This window comes from Dicentrarchus labrax, unplaced genomic scaffold, assembly GCF_905237075.1.
Source record: "Dicentrarchus labrax unplaced genomic scaffold, dlabrax2021, whole genome shotgun sequence".
NCBI lineage: Eukaryota > Metazoa > Chordata > Actinopteri > Moronidae > Dicentrarchus > Dicentrarchus labrax.
In genome coordinates this window covers 15,595,923-15,620,482 of record NW_026136724.1, presented here as the reverse complement: position 1 = coordinate 15,620,482, position 24,560 = coordinate 15,595,923, and the positions used below count along the sequence as shown (strand labels likewise).

General features: G+C 40.8%; 1 protein-coding gene across 6 annotated transcripts in view; it reads left to right on the top strand.

Annotated features, from left to right (window-relative positions):
• anks1b (ankyrin repeat and sterile alpha motif domain containing 1B) overlaps positions 1 to 24,560 on the top strand; it is a 218,406-nt gene that overhangs the window by 144,991 nt on the left and 48,855 nt on the right. For all 6 annotated transcript variants that reach the window (XM_051391667.1, XM_051391664.1, XM_051391663.1 and 3 more), the window contains 4 exons: positions 16,973 to 17,625; positions 18,288 to 18,410; positions 20,406 to 20,475; positions 22,604 to 22,710. In XM_051391667.1, coding sequence (XP_051247627.1) covers positions 16,973 to 17,625; positions 18,288 to 18,410; positions 20,406 to 20,475; positions 22,604 to 22,710 — 953 coding nt within the window. The remainder of the gene's footprint in view (positions 1 to 16,972; positions 17,626 to 18,287; positions 18,411 to 20,405; positions 20,476 to 22,603; positions 22,711 to 24,560) is intronic.

Sequence of the window (24,560 nt, the reverse complement as noted above, 5' to 3'; positions counted from 1 at the left end):
GTATATTATTGTATATTAGTGTCCTAGGGGCCCCTCGGTATCACCGTGCCATACTTTGGGAACCACTCAACCTGGTTTACTCCCAACTTTCATTTCCTTTGTGTCATTTCCTAGTCACGCTCTTCATGTGTTACCATAGCGATGAGATTCTTTGTTGTCATGGCGAAGTGGTGGCCTTGGAGATAGATTGCTGGTGACGTGGTCGTGAATACTTCCTCTTCTCTCACCTGGGTTTCAATCCAACTGTCCCTCACACCCGCTGCTATCAGGCACCGACAGAAGAGGCAAAGCAGGGGAAGTCGAGCAGGCGGGAGGCATTTTCTGTGTGTGTGTGTGTGTGTGTGTGTGTGTGTGTGTCTTTCATCCTGGAGCAGTTCAGAGGCCCGGCTAGACTTTGATCTGTGTAGTGCCTGGGACGAAAAAACACACTCATTATCAATCCACAGGTGCATGCACACACACATACACACGCACAGACATAAAACTGAATGAGCCGTCTTTATCTGTTATTCTCACTGAAGCATTGCCGTGGTGTTTATGTAACAAGAGTGTGTTATTTCCTTATTGAACCTACATATAAGTGGTTGGGCCTTGACACTGAGGTCCTCTGAGGACAGAGACTGAGGAGCAGTTGTTGATCACGCTGTTGAAAAGCTCTTGTTTTTAATTTGTAACACGCTAGCTTTACTTACTGTATATCAGAGTAATTTTAGAGAAGGTTAAATTGTGGATGCATAAGAATTTCATGACTTTAAAGAAGATGTTCATACTTATTCATGGTCAGATTTCTCATTATTAGTGATTATTAAGGATGGTTATTGGATTATATTAAATACAATTACAGCATATCAGTATTGATACTTATTGGTACTCCTTCTAATTTTGTTATTTACTGCTAATGATATAAAATGGGCATCAGAGCCACTTTGGAAAGCTTGGAAGAAGTAGTGCCGAATTATTACCAGAACTTTACGCAAAATGTTACACACATGCATTTTGTGTTAGCTATATACATTTTACAACATTTTAACCTGTCTGCCATAACTTGGTCACACAATTCTTACAAAACACATATAGAGAAAAGCTTTGTTAACAGCAGTGGAACTGAAATTGTCTGCCTTTTAAATTATTAAATCTAAATAGTTATTGAAGCACCAGCAGCCCAGAAACCTGTATTTCAGTACTTTTTAATTTTAATGTTGAGGTCGAAAAGATTCTTTAGACTTTCTTAAATCTTGCTTATGTTTGTTAAGTGCATCTTTGCTTTCATTGTAGCCTGAAAGCATCAAATGTGAAAGTAACAACTTGCAAATCAGTTATTATTTCTCTTCAGTTTTTTAGATTTTCTTCAATCAAACCACCTTGTACATTACTACATTACATAACTAATACATAATTGGCAATGTTTGAAAGGTTCCTGTAATATTTGCTTGAGGAAAATATGACTGTTGACACAAACATACTACACTTGAGGTACTGGAGGAGAGATGATCCTCTCTCGTCTTCTCTGTTGATTTTATTAGGAAAAACAGGTAAAACACACATTTACATTAAGAAATTATAAAGCCCTAATAATGTCTGATCACCACCGGTATAGCAACACATTATATAAGCACTACAGTACATTACAGGTACAACTTATACTGTATTTTAAATATATGTACATCTTTTTGTTTCTCTTTCTCTATATGTATCTCTCCCTCCAACACCAGCAATTTATTGGCACAACATTTTATTTCCATTTAATTTTTTCTCTATTTTTTCCCCCTCCTCCTCCTCCTCCTCCTTCTTCTTCTGCTACTCTGCTCATCCCTCCTGCTATTTCTACTTATTAGCTTTATAAGGCCCATTGTGGGGTTGCCATGGTAACAAGTGGCTTACAGAGAGAGAGAGAGAGAGAGAGAGAGAGAGAGAATATATGTATGTGGATACAGAAGGCAAAGAGTCGCAGAATTCAAAGGATGCCAGTGAAAAAGAGAGTGGGTGAGGTAGAGAGAGAGAGAATGAGAGTCTAATGTTGGAGGGGGGAGGAGGAGGAGGGGTGATGATGAGCAAAAATCTGAAAAATGAAGAGAATGAAATGTGAGATTTCACGGGTTTGGATAGAGAAATGAGGACAAGAAAGTGAAGGGAACACCCCCCCCCCCGCACACCATAAAAGGTCTTTCCTTCCTTCATCTCCATATCTGTCTCTCTCCTTCTTACTTCTCTCATTTTCTTCCTTAAAATCCCGAACCATTCTTTGACATCAACCTAATATTTATACAATAAATCTTCGGCCCTGCAGCAGAGTATGCAGGTGTCAGCCACCTGCGTGGGCAGCCAGATAAAAAGGAGGCCTATTTATAACCCGATCCATCACTGGTGCTGCAGTTGATGTTATGGAGCTATGGTTTACGTAATGTTGGACATTGCTCGGGAAGATATTCCCTCAGTGCCCCACGGTGCAGAGTGCCAAGTGCAATGCAGTGTTATGCAAAAGCAGTGCAAGTGTTGACGCAGTTGTCCTCCATGAATTATGCAGTGCCCCCTGCGACAAGTCAGTAACAAAAAGGCACACATTTACAGGTCTATAGTTATTCCTCTGGAAGTTGTTAAGAGTTCATAGCTTCTTATATGCATCATAATGTAAATGCGAGCACAGAATTTACTCGTAATACACTGTATGTTCCATATTGCACAGTGTTTGTGTTATTTTTAATGTCATTTAAAGGGAAATCCCAGTATTTTCTTGTTTTTGTTGATTATGACTATTGGTTCATAGTAAGATTTAAAGCTGCATTTCTTTATTTTTATATAAACAACGGTCCAAATGACAACATGTAATATAAAAGCTGTTGCTCGTAGTGATTAACACACAGTTATCACCTCACTCAGCTCTATGTAGTTTTTCTTCTTTCAGCTCTTTTTTTGTTTGTTTTACAGACCGCAACTTTACTGTTTAAGCTGTTTAGTGAGAAAGCTCAGACTAACCAACTGTGCACTATATGTCCAGCACCAAACTGCAGACAAAGTTGGTGACTAGCTGGTAAACAAAGTGACACATTTAACAGCTAAACAGCCAGATGTTTTCCTCAGGAGTTGGCAGAGTTGGACGTCAGGAAGTTCCTGTAGCTGTTGTAGGGAACGGCATGCAGTCGTAGGGCAATTAGCCACAACTGTTGTCTCTTCTGACATTTGCTGCTACTTCTCTTTATCAAAAGTGAGCTGCAGCATCATACTAGAGGGATTTTCAAGCGACTACTTCCTGGCTTTAGTTTCGGTTGGACTCGATTTTAAGCTCTTCGCCCCGATTAAAATTCTTGCCGTAGTAGACATTTCCAGAGTCTCTGCATCAGGCAAAGTGTGCTACGTTTTATATGCAGTACTTATTTTTGTGATTCAAGCAGGAAAGACCTTTTTCTCTCTGACTCACTTAGTCTTATTCTATGAAATACGCTACATAAATGCTGTGTTTCACCTTGTGTTTTCCGATGTGTCAGCTAGTTTTTAGACTCTTGCTTCCAAATTACTATAAGAAAAATGAAATTTAGTAATTCTCTGGAGTTTCCTTGGTCAGTTGTGGAAAAACTGTTGCCTGAGAAAAGAAAAAGAAGACTTAATACTCTCTGCAAATGCAAATGGCCACAGAAGGGGCTGAGTGATCGATGAGGTTTAACCGTTAATGAGGCATAAATGGCAAAGCGATCAATTGCTCTGTGTGTGAGTGCAGCACCGGCTGCGTGTTTACTTAAAAGAGTTAAGTTCATTAAAGCCTCCGTTGCCTCATTCAGTCATTTGTTCTCAAAATATCACACATTTCATTTGCACCTTGACATCAACTACAAGCACATTCTTCCACACAAATGCACAATGGGTCCGTCAGCCTGCTGTGTTCGATCATTAAGTCGTACTCAAAGTCGGCAGTGCTTTTTGTGTGCGTCATTCATTGGAGAAAGTTTTTTTTCCCCCAGCTCTGTCCTTTGCTCTTCGTCACATTTGAAGCCATTTTCCTTTTTAAGTGTCTGTACCAGTATAGCATGAAGCTTAAAGAAATAAACCTGCTGTTATTGACCACTGATATTTAGTTATAATCACAGCTTAACAGAAATAAGCATGCATATGTTGTGTAGTCCCCCACACACACACACATTTTACATTGAAGCAAAAAAAGCAGCGGTGCAATCTCTAGACTTGCTGCCCTCTTTATATAAAATGACAGGAATTCTCCCTGCTGTTCTACCCAGGTTGAAAATGCTGAATGTGTGCCCCCTGTCGTGTGGCAGAAGGCAAATGTGATGAAATTATAGCTTTTCTCTTTGCACTTTTTCACTCAAGGGTGAGAGAGGATCAATCAAGAGAAAAAGCTGTTAAGTTAAATTTGAGAGGTGAAGGTTTTATACTACATGCACACTTACATGGAGTGTATAAGATAGACCTGTACAATCTCATGCAATCAGATACAAAGCCTTGCAATCTTTGTAAAGTTTCTCATCAGTTTTTTTTGTTGACGAAGAGAAGTTTGGATTCAGTTCTAGGTACATTTCAGGCCACAGTCACACAAGGGTGTTGACCCATTGATGGGCATTTCTAATATTTTGTCTTCCTCATGTAAAATCACTGCAGAGTGGGTTCACAGTCTTGCCTGCGGACATCACCGGTCTTTGTAGTAAAATGTCCTCTCTAAATTGTACCGCCTTTAGAGATGAAGCTCTAATTAACAACACAATTTCATTAATGAGCGGGATGGTTTTGATCACACATTCTGTGTGCTTGTATCATTTAGTTTTGTCCTCAGGCAATTGTTGCTAACAAGACAGTTAAGATTGAAAGGCTTTGTCTGTGCTGTGTGTTTGATTGAGGGCGGGGGCATCAATTGCAATTTTTAAGCCATGCTGCTCCAGGGATGTCGGCCGGTCCACCACTTTATCAATACTTTAAATTAAACAACTATTGGATAGATTGCCATTCAATTTTGTACAGACATTAATTGTCCCTAGAGGATGAATCCTAATAAGTGAAGTAATCTCCTGACTTTTCATCTTCATTTTAAGTTATCTAATACTTTGATTTATGACCACATGCCAAACTAAGGACACCAGCCTCAGCCTGTTTAACATCAGCATGTTAGCATTATCTTTGAGAACATGTTTGCGCACTGATGTTAGCATTCAGCTGAAAGCACCATTGTGCCTACAGTATTTAAAGCCTCACAGAGCCGCTAGCCTGCCTGTAGGTGATGGTGACTCATGTTTGGAAGCTCTGAACTCAATGGAGATGCAAACAGATGCAGAAACTTAAAAATTAATAAAACAGAAAGAAACAGAATTCAGTCAGCTGCAGAGAGAAGCTCATTCTGCTGTAGCTCACATTCAGCAGCAGTGATGACAATACAGGACCTGATTGTAGAGCAGAGACTTTACTGCTCTAAAAAGCTGCACTTTATTCTTATGTAGAGGTCTGTTTGTCAGTGTCATGCTACCCTTACAGTCGTGTATACCGACTGTACATCCCTCTTCATAATATGAGAAAGGAGCATAATTGTACTGCAGCAGGAAGTTTTATTTTAATCATAAAATAAACATTTGTAATAGGATATATAATTATAATTGATAAATCTTTGTTTGATCATAGAAAAGAAAATATTTGATGTGCTTGATTCGTGTAAAAATCATGTTTCCTGTAACTGTTAACAAACTAACGAAGTATAATAGTGTAAACATGATGACAGATTTATAGAAATGTGTGGGCTGTAGAGGCCATACACAGTCTTGGGCAACTTTAATTGCGAAGTGGTTGTATTGACAAATAGTTTATACGGGGTCACACTGATACTTATTACATTCACTTTCTGTATTATAATATAGATTGTTACAGGAGGATCTCAAGTTTGGTCGTTGAGAAAAACACTGAAACTCTGAACTGCTGAGTTACTGTACAATGTCCTGCAAGCTGCTGCACCGGCTATGTGTAATTTTGAAAGAATCATCACTCGTAACAGTTTTTTCCAGAGTTTTGTAAACATTTTTATTAATTCCAGATATTGGTAAACACCCTTTTTTGCATCTTAAAGACAGTGAAATGAAGAAAATATTGTTATTTAATTGTTTTTTCATCACAGAAGCCCTTTTTTCTCCTCCTGTAAAACTAAACGTATTTGATGACTCATCTTGAATTTGGGGGTCTGTTACATAAATGTATCCAATCCAAAATGTGATTTTGGGTAACCTGACTAGCAATGTAAAACCACACTTAACTGCTAATGGGTAGCTAGCAGAACAATATGATAACAGGAGGTGAATGTTTGGATTCTGACTGGAAAAAAATCTTAGTTTACATTATATATATTTATACAGTCCTTTCTTTGGTCACAGGTGGAATGTCTGTCTATCTTGGTTGGTTGGCTATGAAAACCCTCCAGGGACAGTGATGGAAATGAGTTCAGGATGTTCTATCCCTGACATAATCTAATGTGTTGCACTTCATAAATATATAATATGTTGTCAATAAGCAAAACCAGACCACACATGCCATTTTGCTTTGAGCTGATTCAGGGCTGAGATGCTACTAGTGCTACCAACACATACATACATGCATCCCACACACTCAATCACATACGCACATTTAATCAGCGGCGACCTCATATCACATTTAACTCTCACTGCACTCCCCCCTCTCTCTCACACACACACAAAAATGGAATGGAGACGCTAGTGAGAGACTGCCGTCGCTCCCGACTTGAGGAGACTTGGAAAAAAAAAAAAGGGTTACCGCGGGTGATGAGCCAGTTGCCGAGGCAATATACCGTGCGTGCTCGAATAAGGAATGAAAAGTGTGAATTCAATATCTGCAGACTGGTCCCTTGATGTCTTAAGGCCGGATTCAAACACATACACTGTGTTCAGAATGATTATACAAGTGACAGGATCGGTAGGATTTCACCTAGTTTTTAGTTTCTCAGTGAAAGTTTTTGTCTTATAGATAACTAGTATCAATCTCAGATGTGTTAATTAGTCTGCCAGGTGATCTTAATTAAAGGGAAACCTACTTAAAGGTCACTTACCTGGGGATCAAACTGGGAAAAAATATATGAGTAGAGGGCAAATCAACTCAAAGAAAAGAGTAAAGGAGGTGCAGATCCTAACATCCAGGTTGGGAACCAGTGCATTAAACAGTTGTGGACGTAAAGCTGGCATTCACTGAGGCTAATAAGGGTTCAATCTTTGGGTATAATTAAAACTCCCTCCTTTTAGTGCTAGTTCAGAGTACTTTTATGTCTATAACTAATGATTGTGACATTTCCTGCAACACTTGAAGGCAGCAATTCTGACATCTAATTCATTGAATTTATTGTTGCCTTGACACTTTCTGAAATCAACGATCCAAACTTTAGATCATTTCCTGTCATCATCAATCCAAGCAGCGGCCCACCAGAGCCCTACTGAACCATCTTGCTTTTAGTTTGTTACCATAGCCTCGCAGTAACCTAGGTTTAGCCTAGTGCCTGAGTCTCAGGGAGCTGATAATGATTTATCCAAGCCTGTGGCGCTTAGGAAATAGGGCTCAGTCTTAAATCTCTTGGATGACTGACAGCCCAGATATTACTCTGTAGTTTTTAATAACAGTCAGTGCGGCGCCACGAGACGGAGCGATGAAAACGGTGCTATCAGATGTTTGGATCCTCTCCCAGCTCCTCCTGCTAACGCACGCACACACACACACACACACACACACACACACACCCACCCCCCCCACACACACACACACACACACACACACATACACAGAGGAAAACATCCAACAACAGAGCAACAGAGATAGAGAGTGTGTGTGTGTGTGTGTGTGTGTGTATTTATAGTGTCTGTGTGTTGGTCTGCAGTCACAGGCTCACAATACATTTTAGTGATTTACCACAAAAAAAGAGGAAAAACGATATAGCCATGTTTGTGTTGCACCTATTAACAAGGAAATTCAAAGTGCTTTATATAAGACAGTAAGACGAGTCATTAAGATATAAAAAGACACACAAATAGGATTTTAATGAATTAAACTAAATAAAATCTAAAACGTAAGAGAAATCAAACAATACAAGATAAACTACAGTGCAGCTGCAACATATGAATAATAAAATGCAGTGGTAAACCAACTCTCCAGCACGGATGTAGAATAACTGAGAGTTTTCTGGGAGTTTGTTCCAGATGAGTGGTGCATAAAAACTGAATGCTGCTTCTCTGTGTTTAGTCTTGACTCTGGGAACAGTGAGCAGACCTGTCCCAGATGATCTTAGAGGTCTATACGGTTCATGACGGAGCAGCAGAGCAGAAATGTATTGTGGCCCCTAAACCGTTCAGTTTATAAAGTTTGACACACAGGAAGCCAGTGTAAAGAGCTGAGAACTGAGGTGATTCACTCTCCAGGTCTTGAGGACTCTAGCAGCAGTGTTCTGAATCAGCTGCAGTCGTCTCATTGACTTTTTAGAGAGACCTGTCCCTACAGGTCTCTCTCAGTCACAGTAGTTGAGCCTACAGAAGACACATTTTCCAAAGTCCTTTAATTCTTCAGGTGATAGTAGGTTGATTTAGTTGTTGTCTTAATGCTGCCAAGAGTCCAAGACTATCCCATTATTGCTTGCCCAGTTTGTGGACCTTTTTAATTGTTGTTATTTCTGTTTTATCTTTGTTTAACTGGGGGAAGTTTGTGATTTGTTGAATGCATTTAACCTTGGTCACTTGGTGATATGTGATAAATGTGTGTATCATCTGCATAATTATGGTAAAATATTTTATTTATAACCTGAGCTAATGAGCTAGTAAGATGTTGAACAAAAGATGCACAACCTGTTGTTGAAAATCAAACCAGTTTAACAATGTGCCAGAAAGTCCTCCCAAGTTAAGAGCAGTCTCGGTGCTTGTGGTTGAAATCCTGACTGGAACATTCAAACTACTGTTTAGGGCTAAGAGGGTGTTGTAAAACAGCCTTTTCAATTATTTTATTTAAAAGTGTGAGGTTTCTAATGAAAGTGTTGATTATGTTTTTTTTAAAGTGTGGCTTAATGACTGCAGTGTTAAGGCCTGTGGGAAATAGCCCAGAGAATAGAGAAGTATTGACTATTTGTAGAAGATGCCATGCAGTTAAAAACACAACAGCAGGTTCAAGGTTTTTTTCTTTTCTTTTTTATAGCTGTTAGGAATTATGTCATGCTAACTGAATTGGTTTTAAGTGGACGTGAGGACAATACAGACCTTACACCTGATGTGAAAGAAACTGACAGCTTGTCTAATCTTCTGAATTTTGTCACTGAAGATGGGAGTAAACTTATTTCATGACTTAAGGGATAAACATTCTGGGGCTACTGACACAGGAAGGTTTGTCAGCCTGTCAACGGTGGCAAATAAGGCATGTGCACTTTAAAAAAAAAAAAGATTACTGTTTTGGGCATTTTTGCCTTCAATGGATAGTTTGACAGCTGTAGCAGTAGACAGGAAACGTGGAGGGAGAAAGAGGAGAGTATGATATGCAACGAAGGTCTCCAGCTGGAATTGAATCGGCAATGTTGCGGTTATTTTGCATTCGCCGCTGTGGGCGTGTGCATTTTTATTGTTTCTGGCAATTGTGTCTGAGAAGCAGAACTGTCTTGCAATTCTCAATTCAAAATTATAAATGCATAGTGTGTCCTTTATAGATGTCATAATACTCCTGAAGATTGTTTTTTCGCTACCTGTGTTCAGCCTACAGACTACATTCACCTTATTAGGAGCAACGGCATCAATAACATTTGTAATTTTAGTCCTGAAATTATATATACAAGATCATCAACTGAGAGCCAAGCGGGGGCAGAGAGGCGGGAAGAGAGAGCCTGAATGAATAATTCACTGCATTTTCAGTGGTATACCGTTTTTCTGAGTAACTTTCAAGGAAGGAATTGATATTAGTTGAGTGCATCTTCATTCTACTACTTGTTAAAACAGGAATAGGAAGAGGCTGCTTCAGGGCGTCGGCGGGGGCCACTGCACGAGGCAGTTGGTCCATGCCCAATATGATCTTCTGAATATCTCTGATCTTAGTTCGTTAGCAATATCCTCTAATAGGAGATGTGGGTGGAGACTGATGAGGCAAACTTTTTCAGACCTTGCTGGCTTTATAATTCTCATCAGCCCAGGCAGGAGAAAGCTGCTCTCTCTCTTTTTGTCGTCTTCGTTATCAGTTGATGTTGAATGTGCTTGGTCGGGGTGGAGGCTGACGACGTGCCAGTGACAGGCTGGCGAATGTAATGCCACCGTTAACCGGCGCTTCCATTTTATCAGTGAATCCCAAAGGGGGTGAGGCAGCGGAGAGGGGGAGAGGGAATTAGACTGATCCATGAGCTGGTTGTCAACACGCTGACATTGAGGCTGTGATGTTTTGTCTTCGTGGCTCCGAGGCTGCTTTGTGTCAGGGTGAATCATCTTTGGCCTGACCGATGGGACTTTAACTCCAGATCTGCTGCTAGAATAAAGATGCAGTGAGACATCTTGTCACATCTTTTATTTTGCAAAAGTTTGTTGTATTTACTGTCATTTAATTGCGTTTGTGGCCATAATATTTATTTATAAAATAATTTAAATCATTTCACAACCTCAAGTCAGTGTAAAAATAAGTAATGAATGAAAGTTTTATCACACTTTTGTTACATATCTCCAGAATTTAGAAGGAACCCAATTTCTATGGTGCAATTATGTGGATTGAGCGGCTTTACTATGACAGATCAAGCCGTACTCCCGTCCCTCCAGTTTCTTTTCCCTCCCATTTTGACATATAACCTCCAACTCTGTAACTCTTTCATCTCTCTCCCTCCTGCCTCCCCCCTCTGTCATTCAATCCTTCATTCTGTCACTTCTTTATTTCTCTAGCCATTTTCCCAAGCTCTCGTTCGCTTCTCTGTCTCTCTCTTTTTCTGCCTGTCATTCAATGTTATATGCTCCCCGCCCACCCCCTCACTCCCTTGCTGCCATTCGTCAAGCCGCTTTCTTTTCAGTTGTGCTGTATTGCTACAGTTTGCCTCTCATAACTCTTTTGCACTTTAAACTCTGTTTTCCCTTCAGTCACATCTTCTTCTTGCACCTCTCTCTCTGCCTTTTCTCCCTTGTTGCCCACTCCCCCATCTCTCCCTCTACTTCAGTGTTCACCTTTTCAACCTCCCCCCGAGATCCTTTTTTCTCTATTCTCCTTCTTCTCTCCTTCAGTTCTCTTCTGTTTTCTTTCTGTTGATCCTGAAACTTGGCAAGAAACCGGCGGTGTTGACCACTGGCACAGCAAACATTTATTAACAAGCAATTAGACGAGCAATTTTGCAGACTATGTGAAAGGAAAGGAAAATTGATTCACCCTTCTCTTATCGAGGGTTTAGTTTTTTTCTCTCTTGGCAGATGCATCTCCCCTCAGCACCTTCTAAGAACTGTGTTTACATTTTTCATTTTTGTGCCTTACGCTCGTTTAATCTTTTTCTGGATTTAGATACTGTATGAAGGGCTTCATTTAGAGTCGAGATGCCTTATTCGCCACGCTAAAATTAAATCTTACTTCTGCAAAGTGATTGCTTGCAGGAGAAATGGAGAAAATTACCTTGAAAGAGCTTTTACTTTACAGGCCAATATAAGCGTGTTAAAGACCAAGGCTGTGTCTCAGTGTAATATAGCATACTAATTCTAAGCAGGCCAGAATATGTAATGTGTTCACAGTGGGAAAGTGACACATTAAGTATACTTAGGTAGTCGGTATTGGCACTAAAAACGCTTGGTTTTTGAAGGTGCTGTTGCTAGATACTATTGTCTCCCAGCGAAATGCACAAAAAAATGAGGAGGTGCTCACAGCTGCAAAACATTAAAACAAATAGCTGACAACTGGAGGAAGGAAAAAAACAGTCTTGAATCTTAGGAAAAACATGTAGCTTTTTCTTTGTGAAGTTTAATCAACAGTGGTATTCTGTTGATTAGTCCTGGTAAGTCCTGGTTGGATTTATGCGTGCACTTGAAGACCAGACCACCGGGATAAGCACGAGTGTAACTAATAACATTAATTATAACTGCATTCCACGTAGGTGCACAAGAGGCGTTGTTAATGTTATTAGTTACACTTATTTTATTACTATTTCCTGCTATCACATGTTAAACAGCTGTGAAAAGTACATCGGTTTCTTTTACTGCAAAGACGGTGTACTACAACAATTAGTATTTAGTACATACTCAATAATGGAGGTGGGACACAAGAAAAATCTATGTCTTGGATACAATGAATATCCAAAATATTCCTCTTTCTTTAGACGCCACAGTAGAGCGGTGCAACAAAGGATTACGTGAATTTTATCCTAATTTGATATTAGATACTGACTTTGTAGATTATGTACGCTGTTTTTGGAGGACAATGGAAAATATAATATATTATACTTTATATATATAACTGCACCAAGAGACTGGACAATGTACTATATTCAATACTTATTTTTATTTATCTTATTCTCATATATGTATTTATTTATTTAGAAATAATAATAATGCAATGAATGCATTTAATCGATACCCCAGGGGATGCTGAATTTAAAGTGTTTTTATTTGACCTATAAATAAATATAGTATAGTAGAATAGATGGTGTTTTGGTAGACTGGATGAAAGCTCGATTTCAGATCTATTTCTCTCCCTCCCACTGTCTTCCACTGATAGGTGAGTGGTGGGAGGATGTACACAGCTTAAGGTTTTGCCTCTCACCGTTTATCAGCTGGAAGTGATGGCTTCACACATCATTGCATTAGTCTGTCAATCAATAATATGACTTAATAAATCAGTCTTTGCTTTTCGAAGTGGACCATTTAGTGATACTGATGATAAAGAAACATACTCATTGATTCGTAACAGTGAAAGAGTTAACTTTATACCAGAGAGTAATATTGAGACACACGTGTCTCCATTTATTGCGCTAACAAACACATACATTACTATGGTTGTTTGTCTTGAGATTAACACATCTTATCCAAATACTAATCAGTTTCTGGGCTGGGCTGCTGCATGCCACAACCTGTACGTGTTTGTGTGTATGTGTACTAGTTCTGCAATAAAAATGCAGGTATGCAGCTGCTGTTTTACCATCTTCTTCATAGACACTCGCTATGTGTACAGTACATACGGTGTGATTGTTCCTTAGTTTGAGCTGATATTACCTTGGATGCCCAGGTAAGAAACACACACACAAACACACACACAGAGGACAGTCAGTCAGTCAGTCAGGCGAAGCTGCAGAGCGATCTGTAAGCTCAGTAATGAAAGTTAAAACAACACACAAAGGTGGACTATTGATTGTTTGCAGGGGAAGAAAAAGAAAAAGAGAACCAAGACTTTCCTGCTTGAGTTGAGCCAAATTACTCTACTGCAGTGTTATCCATCCTGTAATTTGGCTGACACAAGTTTTCAGCTCGTCAATATTCTCATCAACTCAACTGATATTAGTTTTTTTTTCCCCTCTATCTTTACCTGAATAAGTAATTTTTTTAGAATAATTTTCAGCTTGTCTTCTGCCCGGTCCTCAGACCTTTTACTGTTGTACTCACAGATATATCAGATCTACCTCTGTAGTGTTTCTTTTTTTCTGTCTAAACAAACACACACCTGCTGATTTGATTGCTGTGTTTATCAGCCGTTCACTTTTCCCTCGTTCTCCTGAAGGCCAGAGATACTTAGCCGCCCCAAAAAAGTAAATAAAATAAACTGGGAGAGATGCTGGCGCTGGGGCTCTCTGTTGCCATAGCGACCAACAGGCTCACCTGTTGCCAACGGTTCTCATCTTTTTTAAAAAGAGGAGAGGCATAGAAAGAGTGATAAAGGACTGGAAAAGAAATGCACGGCAGGGCTTTGAGAAGCACGTACAGAAAGAACGGTGTCAAGAAATATACAATCGATGCCTTCGTGGTGCAGTTAAAGGGACAAAGGTCAACACACTGTCTATTTATGCTGATCTTTTAGCCACTTAGTCCCGTTTATCCTGTAAAATGTTGAGGATTAGTCATAACTAAAAAGCTTTCAGCTTGTGTAGGAAATAATGACAATTTCAGTCGACGTAACGCTTGAGGATGAGTCATGTTTTTCAACCCTCATTACCTGAAGACTGTTAATGGGTGTTTTGTACTTCTAAACACAGCAGCCATTTAATTTGCAGTAACATTCAAATTCCAAACGATACGAAAAGGCTCTCCATTCGAGGACTGATTTTAATATTGTTCCACTTTTCTCCCACTTTTATTCCTCCACAGTGAGGAGAGCGTCTCCTGTTTTTAATCACTGTGAATGATTCCAGTGAGTCACTCTTGTGTGAGTGACTTTTGCAGACTTAAATTTCCTTATGAAAATCTCTGTTACATATGGAAATGTGGTTGGATGTGCCGAGGACAGTCATGATGTGCTAGCTCAAATTGGCTCACAACAGAGAATGTTTGTGTGTGTGTGGGGTGAAGAGGTGGCGAGCAGCAGGACTTTGCGGTCAAATGACTAGATTGTAAATTCAGTGAGTGGTTCGGGGGGCAGCGGGGATGAATGCAATTAGTCAAGTGACAGTTTTGATTACAAGGCTGTGGAGTTTGCATTTATGTGAGCGTGGACATGCAGTGTTTGTACTCATTCAAGTGACTACGTGATTCTGGGACTGTTGAGAGTGCGTGATACTTATCAGTGGTGAGATTGTTTACATGGCCTGGTGCACAATGTTAACACACAGTGATAGGAAACAGAGAACGAGAGAGATCTGGGCTCCACACGCAAACACACAGACGCAGTTTTTCTTTTCAGCTGTTTAGAGATTGTAAGGTGATGAGACAGAATATAATGTTGTATTATAGTTTAATCAGCAGATGATTGGAAAACAAAACGCAATCCTGAAAAGCCTCTTGCAGGTTTCGACGTGTGTCTGTGTTTGGGCAGATCAGAGGTACAATTTTTAACTGCTGATGGGTCACTATACATGACATTACAGACTATACCAGTGGTTCTAGCCAGTAACATACAAATGGCATAGCTACAGAGCGCTTTTAAGGTCCAGTGTGTAACATATAGGAGGATCTATTGGCAGAAAGGGAATAAATTATATTCATAGGTATGTTTTTCATTAGTGTATAATTACCTGAATATAGCAATCGTTATGTTTTCGTAGTAGTGCTAACATGTTTCGTTTTAGAAATGTTCTTTTACACTGTCTATTCATTTGTTTACATTCATTCCCATATAGTAAAATCTATTGAAAGCAGCCCATGTTAGTCACAGTGAGGTTCAAGCCTGCATTCATTTACATTATACAATGTAATGCAGTTTGCAGACTTTATAAATCAATATTATCATAACCTCTATTGATATCTAATAATAACTTAAATACTTAAAACTGTACAACCTGAGAAGGAGGATTACCTCCTATGTTGCTCCTCCTGAGGTTTTTTTCCATTTATTTCCCTGTTAAAGGTCTTTTGAGGGTTTTCCTTATCTGAATCAAGGATCTAAGGATAGAAGGTATCAAGTGATGTACAGATTGTAAAACCCCTTGTCCACATTTGTGATACAGGGCTATATATTTAAAATTAACTAGACTTCATAAAAGCTGTGAGGCTGATTCAAAACATAGTTGTCAGCTGTAAAACCAACACAATGAGTTGAAATGAGCTAAAAAGGCGTCATAGAGCTGAGTGGAACCGCAGCACCAGATGATTCACTTTCTGTCACTACAAGCAATCCCTTTGGTATTATAAATACTAATTTAATCTATTAGTAATATAAAAATAATGATTAGAGCAGCTTCATGGATGACCTGCAAACACACTGGTATGATCCTTTAATGTATATAGTCTCCAATACACACAAGAAGCACAAGAAATCTTTCATGACTTTCTTTCCATCAGTCTTTCATCCCTACCAGTCTGAGATTTATTCTGCACGATTCCCTCCACCTGCCTACCTGCTTTTCTATCTTTACACCTCTACTAATCATTCCAACTCCATAAATTTGGCATTTCATTTTAGTCACACTGTGTAAGAGATTTTATTTGTGCAACTATAAATAAGAGCACAGCTGTTCCCGGAGGAGCTAAGCTACAACGTGAATCTCACTGGAACATAATGTTACTTGTTTTATAACAGTCTTTATATTGAGTTGACGATTAATCATTATGATTTGAGAGTGTCACTTCTCTGGCGAACTGTAATAAATACTCATGGTAGAATGAGAATAAATAACCCACCTCACCTCATTTTGCATCTCATATCATGAGGACTACATCGTTTTAACATGCAAGACAATTATTGTGCCCTCAGGTGTTACTTGTTAGCAGATGTGAACATAAGCATTCACAAACTGACAGGCAGACGCACACACAGACGGGCATTTATTACACACCAATATACAGAAGAATCAAAAGAAGCTTTCAGTGGCTTTACTTTCACCCCACTGCACACAGACAGTGAGTGGGCCATGAAAGCATTCCCTCAAAAAAAAAAAAAAACTCAGTCAATGGTGTAAGAACGTCTGCCTCGATGAGTTCATGCATACACGCACAAGTTCAGACACCCAAACGCACACTTTTTCACCCAGTGAAGGAGCAGAGGTGTAAAATCCAAGTCAGGAGTTCTTTTAGTTTTCCTTGGAGAAACAAACAGCTTTTCAACAGGGAAGCAGGAGATGTATTGCGTTGTTCTTATCTTCCTATTTGCAGCTTTGGTTGTTTTGCAGCATTTGTTTTTTTTTAGCTCTATTGCTTTCCTCCCTCTCTCTCTCTCTGTTCTGTTGTGTACTAAGTATTTTGCTCTACAGTTTTAAATATTATTGTGTGCTTTGTTTGTGCAGTGAATGTAAATGTGTGATCTCTGTCTTGTTTTCCTTGTAGAGTAAATTCATTAGTGTGTATCACTATTGTGACAGGACCATTTTATGCAAATCTGTATGATTTAATCCTAATCAGTCAGTGTTTTTGTGTGTTTTTTCTCTTTGCAGACGACGGGCGAGACCCACCTGCTCCTCCTCCTCCCTGCTCTTCCTCTTCCACATCCAATACTCTATTGGAGGAGCGTAGGAAGAGCCACATCCCAGAGGAGTTTGCGGGCCTCCTTCATGGTTCTTCCCCGGCTTGTGAAACCCCTGATACACCTTACCATCTTTACAACCCCAAACCTCGCACATATGCCCCTACAGAAGTCCAGAGCAGCCTGTTGCAGACCCCTGAGTTCAGCATCGTGATTGGAGGAGGACCCACTCAAGTCTTCCCCAGGACAGGAAGCGAGTCGTCTCCTCAGTCAACCGCCAACGACCCCCAGAAGCCACAAGTGGTGTACCGGACTATCTTCCATACTAGGGTCAACCAGGACCAGGCCCGACCCAGGAATTGCGAGCAGGTTGATCAACCTCGTGGCTGGTCTACACTGGACCGCCCACCCTCCTTCTACTCTGGTCATAACGGGGAAGTTCCAGAGTTACGGGGGATCCACACAGGAGGTGTTTCCAAGGGCAGTGCATCAGGTGCTGGCTACGAAGAGCGGGCTTGCACCCTGGGGAGGATGAGGTCCATGCCCCGCAGTGTGTTGGACCTGCAGCTGTCCAAGTCTCTGTCCAAGTCTGATTCCAACCTGGTAGCTGTGTCTCCCATACAGGTAACTGACATGTCTAGACTTAGATTTGATTTCAATCTTCTTTTGTTACTCTCATCTAAAATGACTCGACGTGCAATCAAAGCATTAACGAGAGGATGATTTATAAATGGAGCTCAAGAGTTTCATTATGAAGACAAGTCTTTTTTCTCTGATACTGTCTCGTTCTTCTGAGACATTTATGTAAGAGGCCAAGGATGACATGAAAATCTCTTTTATAAAAAGTTTCTCTTTTTATATAAGTTCAGGTCAGCACCAAGATCTCAGTTAGCCATGAAAGCCAATGCATTTATTGTAAATATTCAGTTTTATAAATTATGCAGTCATGGAGGTAGTTTGCATCTTGCTGTATCATGCAGAGTGACTTCAGAAAGAGCAGAGAAACCAGTCCAACCAATTAGATAACTCACCAAACTGGGCCACAGTGCTCCCTGCTGTGCAGCACATTTTATGAAGCTTCTTTAATTCATTGAAAATAAATCATAAGCTAAATACATAGTCTGTTTGATGAAAAATGCTTCATTATGAAACTTTGATGAGCAGTGAAAGGACTCTCTAAACAGTTTTTAATGCTCAGTTCCATATTTTTACCGTTAAAGTATTTGGCAACCATTGTCTGTCGTTTGATTATGCTTGAAAACAAACCGTTTTTTTGTTTGGTCCAGGAGGAGCACGGCTGGGGGTCTGGATCTCGTGGCCAAGGACCTGGAAGTCCCAACCCAGGAGAGGGTGCTAGCCCAGGCGGGAGGCTGGAGAGAACACCCTCCTTCACTGCTGAGTGGGAAGAGGTAAGTTTTATGAACACTGTATTCACAGATGTGTAGGATATTAAAGTAAGAACGTGGTGGATTTCACAGAAGATAGAAATAAATGTGTCATGTTTTCACCACTCAGATTATTGAGTCTCTTTACTGTGACACTACATGTATTTCCATTGTAAAATATATTTAAACCAGCTTCTACAAGTGAACTATCTCCGCAGGGGGCAATTGAAACGACTGCACCCACAGCAGCGAGCTGCTTCAGTTTATCCTCCCTTTGAAATCCACTCGGCTACTACTGTGCAGAAGGATCCCCAGTGCTAATTTAACATGCTCCCACATTGATTTCGTCTGTACCCGGCACTGGAGCTGCAGGGAAGAACAGATATAAGACAGAAAGCAGTTTCTGTTATAGAGGGGGGAGAGCGGAGGTCGAGGGTGCTGTGTGTTTTGGTCTTTGTGTGTTTGTGCCTGGGGCTTCTTCGTGATTAGAGGGTCCTCTGACACAGATGTGATCCATTGACTGGACACCACTGTTTGATTTCGCCCCTTTATAAACTGTTTGGGTCACAGACACATTAGCTTCTGCTCACTGGTCATCATTCACACCACGGACGGCACACACTTCTACAAACTGATTCTTATGCGTGTTGAAAATGAAGAATCGTGTACCATTTTATTTTAGTTATGAACATGGCTTAATTAGTCAGTCTATTTTTAAAATAATGCTAATGTGTGTGAGTGAAAGTACATTTGTGCATGCCTGTCCACATTTGCATGTGCATGTTCATTAGTTCCTCAACACACCTCATAACTTGCTGATGGTGATGAATTACCATATGGAATTTCCCATAATTCTCAGCAATTAAGGTGACCTTTCCTGTTTAATTGCGTGCTACGGGAGGATGAGATAAGATGGCTTCAGGGGAAACTGTGGAGTGATATATGGGGATTTCAGAGGAAAAAAATAAAAGAAGTTGCTTTATTTGCAGCACATGCTCTGGAAAGAGTTGCATTATTAGCAAGAAGTGAGTCACGAGGGATGCCGCACAACAGTCAATGATCTGGAGATATCCATACTCATTAGTACTACAGGCATAATTAAGGTGGTTTCTCTATGTTACAAATTTGTGTTTTAATCTGGCTTTACCTTGAAAATGTGTTGGAGCCTGTAGCAAAATGTTGGTATTTCTGCCCATCACCACAGATGTAAATAATACAGATTTAATACAGAAAACTACAGAGATGATGAATCCCTTCAAGGACAATTCTGTAACAACATCTTGGGTTTTATATTTGCAGTTTTGTTCTTCTCCGCTGTCGGAAACATTTTAGTCACCTAGACAATTATTGAGATCTGGGCACATTCCAGTTTAAATATAATGGATAAGAAAAAATGGCAATCTGATCATCAAGACATTGGTTCAGTACGCTGTTACTGTATCCATATACTAGGTACACATGAACTGGTGCTTTGTGTGCAGTGACATATGCAGAAATAGCTGCCTGTTTATCCAGCTACTGAAATAAGGCCACCTCCATGGTTCACCAGCTTGTAAACACTGTTTGTTTTTGTCAGACCGGGCCCTTTAAACACTGGTTAGACCAGTTGCAGCAAGGCCAGTTCTCTCTGACCCGTGGTGAGCCAGCAGTCCTGACAGGTGGATGGATGTGGAGGTTGCATAGCTCAGTGGTTAGCAGCAGGTCCAGGGTCAGGGATGACCATTTGACAGCGAGCTGCCAGACACTAATGAAGCTACCGTGGCTCCCTCCAATTCAGTCTTCCTCTTCCTTCATCTCTGCTGTAACACATCTTTTTCCCCTTCTGCTCCTCCAAGCTTTTTTCAATTCACAGAGGGAATGACTGACATTCAGTGCGCTGGCTGGCGTAATGATCATGTTATGTGACACTTGAATCCAGAAATAGGGGTTAGCCTTATTACTGGGAAATGACTTTCCCATGCACATTCTGTACATCTCTGTAACTCTGGTTCTGTCTGTCTCTCTCTCCTATTTGTTCAGATCGACAAGATTATGAGCTCCATTGGGGCAGGAATAGGCAGTGGATTGGACATCAAGGAGGACACCTCAGGTAAAATACACACAAGTATATATACGGTTGAGTGTGAGTGTGTGAGTTAATCTGATTTAAAGGATTTAAAGATAATTCTGGTTTATTTCAGTTTGGGTCTTATTTTAGTAGTTTCGGACATCTTTACTGTTGGTTATGATAACACTGTACTCACCACAGTAATTGCTGAGATCTGGAAACACTGCGACATTGTTACAGTTTCTTGCCTTGTCAGACTTTTCTGTAACAGCCAGATAATCTAAACCACTTTATTTGAAGGTAACTCTGAAATGTGTGGTATGTTATACGATACTCCACTCTTCTTCCTTTCTAATTATTTTGACTTTCCTTTCGAACTAATAATAACATTTACTTAGAGCTGTGGTTATTTTGAAGGGGTCACAAGCCAAAAAGTTTAGGAAATGCTGGAGCTACAGACAGTTGACACGGGTGGCTTTGGGATGTGGAGAGCTAAAGTGACATTAGAGAGAGAACAGGTTATGTAGTTAAACATCCCTAATGCTCGCTGATCGAGGAGAAGGCCACAAACAGATCACGTTGAGTTAATTGATTGAGAACTGATAAGTGGAGCTCCAGAGAAATTAAAGGTGACAGTTGTCTCCCTGCTCAACATGCACTAAAAGCTTAATTCAATACAACCGATAGGAAAGATGCATTAAAACCAATTTGAATGATGGCCAAAACTACAAAATAATTAATAATAATAATTGCAATAAACCACAATGATCCTTTGATTTGTATGTGTGTGAGTGATTCTGCTTTTTGACTTTGTTGTCTCCATCAAATCCCGGTTGGTGCCAGTTTTTTTTCACCTGCGTACCTTGAATCCTCCGCTACTCATCTCTATTTACTGCGTTCATCCCCCTCTCCCTGTGTTAACTCCCCCATCCTCCACCTCCTGATCCCCTCCCCTCTTCCTCCTCTCTTTTCATCTATGAATGCAAAGCCTCTCCTAACCATGGTTACCACTGGGAGAAATCCTGTTTGTGCCAAAGCAGCCCCCCACCACCACCACCAAACACACACATAGCAACACCACAGCACACACCACACACACACACACACACACACACACAAACACAGACAAACACGTACATATACTGTAGATGCGCCTGCATACATACACCCAACGTGGTTTGTGAGTGGGAGGGAGGGAGGGAGCTCAGCTTTTTGCAGACAAAGAAGCTGGAGCTGTTGTGATGGCTATTATCAGCAGAGCGAGCCAGATATGTGAAGAGCGAGCAGGGTGACGATCGACACCCTGAGAGAAGATAGACACAGGAGGTAGACAGAGCAAAGTGAGCGAGGTTGAGAGAGAGTGAGGGAATGAAGGAGAAAAGCAGCGCTCAGAGAAAAGAGAGAGAGGGAGAGAGAGAGAGAGAGAGAGAGAGGAGGCTGCAGAAGCATACAGATGAGAGTGGGAGTACTTGATAAAGAGAAATCTACAGCGCAGGCAGCTCTCGCTCTCTCTCTCTCTCTTTGTCACACACACACACACTTGCGTGCGCACACACACACACACACAAACACACACACACACACACACACACACACACACACACACGCTCAAGGGAGCAGCCAAGCGAGCGCAACAGCTGAAAAAGAAAGCGGCTGCTGTGCTTTGCGCGACAAACACAGAGCCAGTCGCTTTTGCTTGCGGATCTATACCTCCAGTCTTTTCCAACACCCATCACTGGCAGGATTTAACCCCAGGACCGAAGCTCTTCTCTGGATACAACTTCAGCTTTTACCCCCCTCTCATCCTCCCTCTGGCTGGATTCAGAGACAGCATCATTTGGACGCCTTAACCTACTCTTTACCCACTTGCACCCTTGCATGCTGACCCCCTCCATCCTCACCATGCCTCTAGCCTAGCCTCCTCTTCCTCCTTTTCCTCCTCCTTCTTTCTTCACCTTTCCCTCCCCCCCTCTACCTTCCTCCCCTTTATTCTCCTCCTCCTGCTGCTGCCTTGCCAAAAGACTCCTCAAAAGCATGGCGGGCTCGTTCGACAGCCACTTTGCCCGCCATAACATGATGTGGCAGTGCCAGCTGTCTCAGCCGGACTGCCGCTGCTACCGCGTGGACGGCTACTCCCTACTGAAGCGTTTGCCCCTCCACCCCCTCATAGGTCCCCGCTGCCCGCTGCAGTCCGTGGGCCAGTGGCTCGACTCCATCGGCCTGGTCCAGTACGAGAACCACCTGCTGGCCAATGGATTTGACAACGTCCAGTTTATGGTGAGTGTTTTCAGTGTGTGTTTGTATGTTTTGGAGAAAAAGAAAAGGAAGCTGGAGAGATCTTGATGCTGGGAGTTTAGGATGGGATCTGTTTATACATTGGTCTTTCCTTTCTTGTTCTTTTTTTGTCTTTGCTTTGGCTGTGTTTTCTCTTTTTCTGTGCTTTAAATATAATCTCTCTGTTGTCCCATCTCCCTCTGAGCTCTCTCTCCTAGGTGTAGCTCATCATTTCTCATCATTTTCTTTGCAGTGATTAACATGACTAGTTGTGTCTCCTTCACTCTGATCTCTTTAATTTATTCAATTTCCTCCTCTTTGTATCCTCTTTTTTCTTCCTTCTTCCTTTGCAATCATTGCTGCCTCTCCCCACTGATGCCATGTGAGGTTCCTCCTACGCGCAGAAATCCTACGCCACTCTATCTCCAGCATCAAGCTGCACACATACATGCTAATGCTATTTTTTTTTACACTAAAAATGCACGCTTAAACCATGCTTGTTTCATGGCTTTTACATACACTACCACATGATCGCACATAGAAATACAACCACCTGTAGCCTGTGGATCAGAATGCAACCTGATCCTCTGTTTTATCTGATGGTTCCTTCATCTACAGTGACGTAGGAAGAGAAACTCACTGGGTCATTTCGCATTCAGAAACTCTCTTTTGATGTTGTGGGTGTGTGTACATGCGTGGGTTAGTAGGACTTATAGCCACAGGGAGACAGAGAGGGTAAGTGAACGACGGAAGAGGGGAAAGCGAAGAGAAGCGACGATGCCAAATTGAGAGAAACTGCAGCAGGGGCAGAATGATCGGAGACTTAGCAGAGGGATGCTGACTGGATGAGTTTAACTGGAGTTGCAGATAATCGCTGTTGGCGGGGGGGAGGGTGGGGGGGACATATCTCAAAAATTGCAACTTTCCAGGACTAAAACAATGTTTTGAGGTTTATGTATTAAAAGCAAACTACTAATAGTATTAGAGTAGTTTACCAACCTGTAGAGGAGAATGTGTTTGGTATATTTGACATTTCTCCCATTGAGGCTGTTAGCTGCTTTATTTTTGAGCAACCATACCTATAGGTTTCATCATTTGCAGCAGTTAAATATTCTTTCCTGCCGTGAAGTCAACTAAAAATATATGAAGACATATGTATATGTTTTTATGTGTGTGTGTTCTGGTCCTCCACTCAGTGTGACCTGCATCTGTTCATTTGGTTACCCTGGCAACAGGAGGAAATCAGAGAATCTCTGTTTCTTTTTTTGTGTGTTTCTCCCACACGTGGTCACTGGTCAGTGTATATCTATATGTTTTTGGCCACACTTCCTTACATCCTTAAAGGGTATTTTCTTTCCCTTTTTAAGTATTATATACAGATGAATTTTGGGGGCAGGTAGAAAATTGCTGTTAATTCTGCGTTTAAGGACCTCGTGTTGGCTCATCTACATTTAAACATCTCCGACTCTGCAGTGGTTGATTATTTCTTCCTACTAACACATCAACATGCGAAGCTCAACAGTACTCTCCTCCTTTCACCCTCTCTTCTTTCTTTTACTGTGCTCCTTCCTTACTCCTCCTTTATTTCCTTATGCCAGTTCAAGCTGATTGAAAAACATGTTGCCAGAGCAAATCCATAAAGTAAATAATACATAAAATGATTGCATTACAAAAGTGGTGATATAATCCAGCACATGGAGTGAAACAGCTATTTATTGATAGCATAAAATAAGCGAGAGGAGAAATACATAGCAACATAAAAAAGAAAAATATCTATTACTATGTATTACTTTCTCCTTCTAAATCCTTGAACAGTAATGCCTCCAGCATAAATGTTAGTTATCCTTTTCTAC